Source organism: Nannospalax galili, unplaced genomic scaffold (genome assembly GCF_000622305.1).
Source record: "Nannospalax galili isolate Female #2095 unplaced genomic scaffold, S.galili_v1.0 scaffold551, whole genome shotgun sequence".
Classification (NCBI taxonomy): domain Eukaryota; kingdom Metazoa; phylum Chordata; class Mammalia; order Rodentia; family Spalacidae; genus Nannospalax; species Nannospalax galili.
In genome coordinates this window covers 39,722-44,100 of record NW_008329034.1, presented here as the reverse complement: position 1 = coordinate 44,100, position 4,379 = coordinate 39,722, and the positions used below count along the sequence as shown (strand labels likewise).

Here is a 4,379-nt window from a genome sequence, read left to right as displayed (position 1 = left end):
AAATGGTGAGTATACACAGTAATATCCTTTGGATTGTTGCAATATGTAAAATTTGTATGTACAGACACCAAAACTTGAAATGGGCATTTGAAATTAAATGGTTGAAGTGACCATCAGCTGTTTCGTGATTGGAATTATAAGTACATGGTGTTATAGTTTATTATACTTGTGAGATTGCACATGCACATATTCTAACTGCTATAATTTTGGTGTGCCCAATTACGTGACTCTTTGTATCCACTGTGAGCATTTGTAAGTATCGGGCCTGTATTACTAGGTTATAGTTGTATACATGCCCTTAACATGAAAGAATCAGAATTATCTCAAGGTCTGAATTAGAGAATTCAGTAACTACTATAATTTTGGTGTGCCCACTTACCTGACTCTGTGTATCCACTTTGAGCATTTGTAAGTATTGGGCCTGTATTACTAGGTTATAGTTGTATACATGCCCTTAACATGAAAGAATCAGAATTATCTCAAGGTCTGAATTAGAGAATTCAGAGGAGGAATTTCTGTAATGACATTGGTCATATATGCGATTTACAGAAAAGAGATTAGTGCATACTGCTAATAAAAGATATTGACATTCCATTTACAAAAAAATATCTTTTGTAAATTTTTGCCATCTATGAACAAGACCAAACTAAACTTCCTCTAGGGAATCTGTACCTTAACAGTAACTTTCTTGCAGCTGATTTCGTGGCCTCATTCCTCAGACAGTAGATAACAGGGTTGAGGGTTGGGGAAACTACTGTGTAAAACATAGAGGTGATGAGGTCTAAAGCAGTTGGAGAGTCTGAAGGTCGCTTCAGATATGCAAAGATACCAGTGGAAATATAAAATGTGACCACGCAGAGATGGGGCAGGCAGGTGGAGAAGACCTTAGACCAGAATGCAGCAGAGGGCATCCTGAGGATGGTGGAGAATATCTGGATATAGGAGAGGCAAATGGCAGTAAAGCAAGCAGTTCCCACCACAGCCATGAAAGCAGCCACTCCAGTCACTCCAAGGTAATCATTGGAGCAGGAGAGCTTGAGCAACTGGGAGACATCACAGAAGAACTGGTGGATTATTTTGGCTCTGCAGAATATCACAAAGAATGTGGTTGCTGTGTACAAGGTTCCTGGAATGTGTCCACTTATCCACACAAATGTCACAGCCAACTTGTATGTTCTGGGACTCATGATGATCTCATAGTGCAGTGGGAGACAGATGGCCACATAGCGGTCATAGGACATCACTGTGAGAATGGCAACCTCAGCGCCACCAAAGGATATGAAGAAGAAAACCTGCAGCACACACTGGTCATAGGAAGTGTATCCACTGCCAGTCAGGGAATTGTGGATAGACTGGGGAACAGTGGCAGCCAGAGAGGAGAGGTCAAGAAGGGAAAGGTGTTTCAGGAAGTAACACATTGGTGATTCGAGCTGCGGGTCCAGTGTTGTGATGATGATGATGATGAAGTTGCCTGCCAAGCCCAACAGGTACATCAGCAAGAAGAGCCAAGCATGTAGGATCTGCAGCTCCCTCTTGTCGTTGTGATGGTGATGATGATGAAGTTGCCTGCCAAGCCCAACAGGTACATCAGCAAGAAGAGCCAAGCATGTAGAATCTGCAGCTCCCTCTTGTCAGAGAACCCCAGGAGGAAGAAGCCACTCACTGTGGTTATGTTTCTCACAATCATGTTGACAATAGAAATTGTGGAAGCAGCTGGAAAATAAAAACGTGAAATGAAACACAAAGAAAGCACAAACAAGTATGGCTTTAATTAGCACTGTTTGCTTCAACAACTAATGGCAGAGAATCTGTGTAGTTTATCAGTTGTGCACTTCATGTGAGATTTAAATGATAAACATCAGATTCTTAAGTATTTTGGGCTCAGTGTTTTAGTAGAAAACTAGCTGCATCAGAAGGATGAGCCTGAAATCAAATTAGCAACACCGTCTCAGTAAAAAGGTGATTTACTTTACAAAAATATTTCTTCCCCTTCCACTGGAAAAACCCATTACTGTGAAGTCAGCAGTAGGAATACAGTGCTGGGATATTGGTGAAAGAATTGTGAACTTTGGCTCCAATACATTTGTGCAGTGCACTGAATTTAAGCAGCTCAATATGACCCTGTAAAGAAAGAAAAACTTTTGAACTTCAACAATAACTCCCAATGGAGATTTGATATCAGTGTCCTTTCTAGCAGAAAACATGGGCAACACATTAAGAAGCTTCTTTATTTTGACCCCTAGGGGCCAAATGGGTTGTGCTTCTCTTTTCCCTCAACAATCATAGCCAATGGATCTGAGAGCGAAATCAAAGCAAGAACACTCCTGCCAAGGAACACATACGGGCTTGTATACTCACACAGTGCCTACATACTTATCTCAGGTTAGGTATTTCCCTTCTTATGTCCAGTACCAATCATCTGGTATTTAGGAATTTCTCTTGGTCGTCCAATGGGCATATCTCCTATTTACATCACTTGCTCAGCTACAGCGGTGGAACAATTTCTGAACACCCTCTAAAGCAGCCACAGTTGAAAAGAAAGCAAAAATGTGAGAAGTGGGTTAAGATTGGAAGGAAAGTATTCACATCTGCAGTGTGTGACCTCAGAAGTAGATGAGATTCATGGGGGTCTCCGTTTGTCATAACAGAGAAGACAGTTTGTATTTCCTGATCCACAGTTATATCTTTGTTGGATAGAGTTGACCATTCATTCTCCCTCTCCAAAATGCCCCCTGGCATGTGAAGGCTAATCAGAAGCCAGTGTTGATGCTCGCTCTTCCATGTGACATTTGTGGTCTTGGCAGCTAGTACAGAAGACCATCTACTTGTGTTTTGATGGTTTTATTTGCCTTGTGGAATCTCATGTTTCCTTGTGTCCAGGTCACTCATCAGTTTAAATGGATGTCTGGTAGAATCCTCTTTCTCAAGGGCAGATCTTCCTCATGCCTTGTAAACCTGAGATAGCCATTTTGTCCATCTCATGTCACCCTTCTGGGGAAAGCACAATCAATGTTCCCTTTTCACGCATTCATTTGCAGAGGGTTAGCCTGACATCTGTCACTATTGCCTACTCACATTTCATTGTTTGATTTAGAGACAACATCTGTATTTGGTCCAACTGTGGTGACAGAAGCCTTAATCCCAACATTCAGGTGACTCAGAGAAGGAGACAGAGAGGTGGGGGGAGGGGAAAGGAGAGGCGAAGAATGGACATCTTATTGAGTGTTTGAATTTTTCTGTCACACTTGAAAATATCAGTATCTATTTTTAAATAAATACTTTATAATATCAGTATCTATTCTGGGTACTGAAATCTCATATTTATACTTCCATAATATTCTGTTGCCTATTTATTCCTAACAAACTACCTAAACACAAAATGCAAACCTTGTGTGACTGAGACCAAAGCTACATAATGAATTCTCTAATTCCAAGTTATTTTTTTCTGTCCAATTTTCCCTTGAATTTATGAATAACAGTGCAGTTTATAAATAATTTTTAACATTTAACATTTTAATCTTTCATATTTCTACTCGTTTACATACAGACATGGAAGTGAGTTACGTAAATTATTGTTTAGATTCATTTTTACAAGTTGCATAGCATGCTAGAGTCCTTCACAATTTAAGAGTCTATGCAGAAAATAAGTTCAACATTTTCTCTAAATACTTAAAGAAAATTGAAATGTGAGGGTTCTTGAGATTCATACCATGTCTCTCATGTAAGCTTCATATCCACATATATAAAGATGTAAGGGCATTGGGAGAGTGGCCACATCTACAGTGAAAGTATTCCATCAAGGTCTTGTCTTTCCTCTTCAGAGCAGGGAGTATGGGACTTGGTTTTAGAATAAGCATATATATAAAACATTAATTGTTAACAATATATTTTTTCATTAAACCTTCCTCATATTTAACATGGTTATATGAAATAAATGTACAGACTTAGTTTTTCTTTACTTTTCAGTAAGGTAGGCTTCCTTACAGCATAGAATCATATTCCTACCTTTGTAAATATTATTTGAAGGATGTATAGAGCTTCCAGAATGTCCATGGAATCCTTTCCTCATTCATGATTCAAAAACTCACCCCAGATGTCTTAGTATGCAGGTATTTCTCCAGGCTGACTGGTGAGTTTTGACAACTCCTGGTTATAGTCAGAGATTTTCAAAAATTATTACATCCCTTGGGGACACCCTGTTTGCATCATGGTTTCTTTGGGCAAGTGGGATCATTGCAAATGAAAGCCTGAATTTAATGAACAGAACTCCCCATTTTCTTTCTATCCCCTGAGACATGAGCCATTAGAACTCAGGTAATGGGAGAGGGAGGTGGTGAGCTTGGGGTATGTTGTCTCCAGCTTAGTGGTTTTCACTTCTT

General features: G+C 39.6%; 1 protein-coding gene across 1 annotated transcript in view; it reads right to left on the bottom strand.

The window, feature by feature from the left end:
• Window positions 1–629: 629 nt before the first annotated feature.
• Window positions 630–4,379, bottom strand: part of LOC103731797 (olfactory receptor 14J1-like) — a 9,835-nt gene continuing 6,085 nt past the window's right edge. The window contains exons 2-3 of the mRNA XM_008830259.2: window positions 1,567–1,713; window positions 630–1,471 (exon numbers count right to left, since the gene is read on the bottom strand). Of these exons, the coding sequence (XP_008828481.2) occupies window positions 630–1,471; window positions 1,567–1,713 (989 nt within the window). The remainder of the gene's footprint in view (window positions 1,472–1,566; window positions 1,714–4,379) is intronic.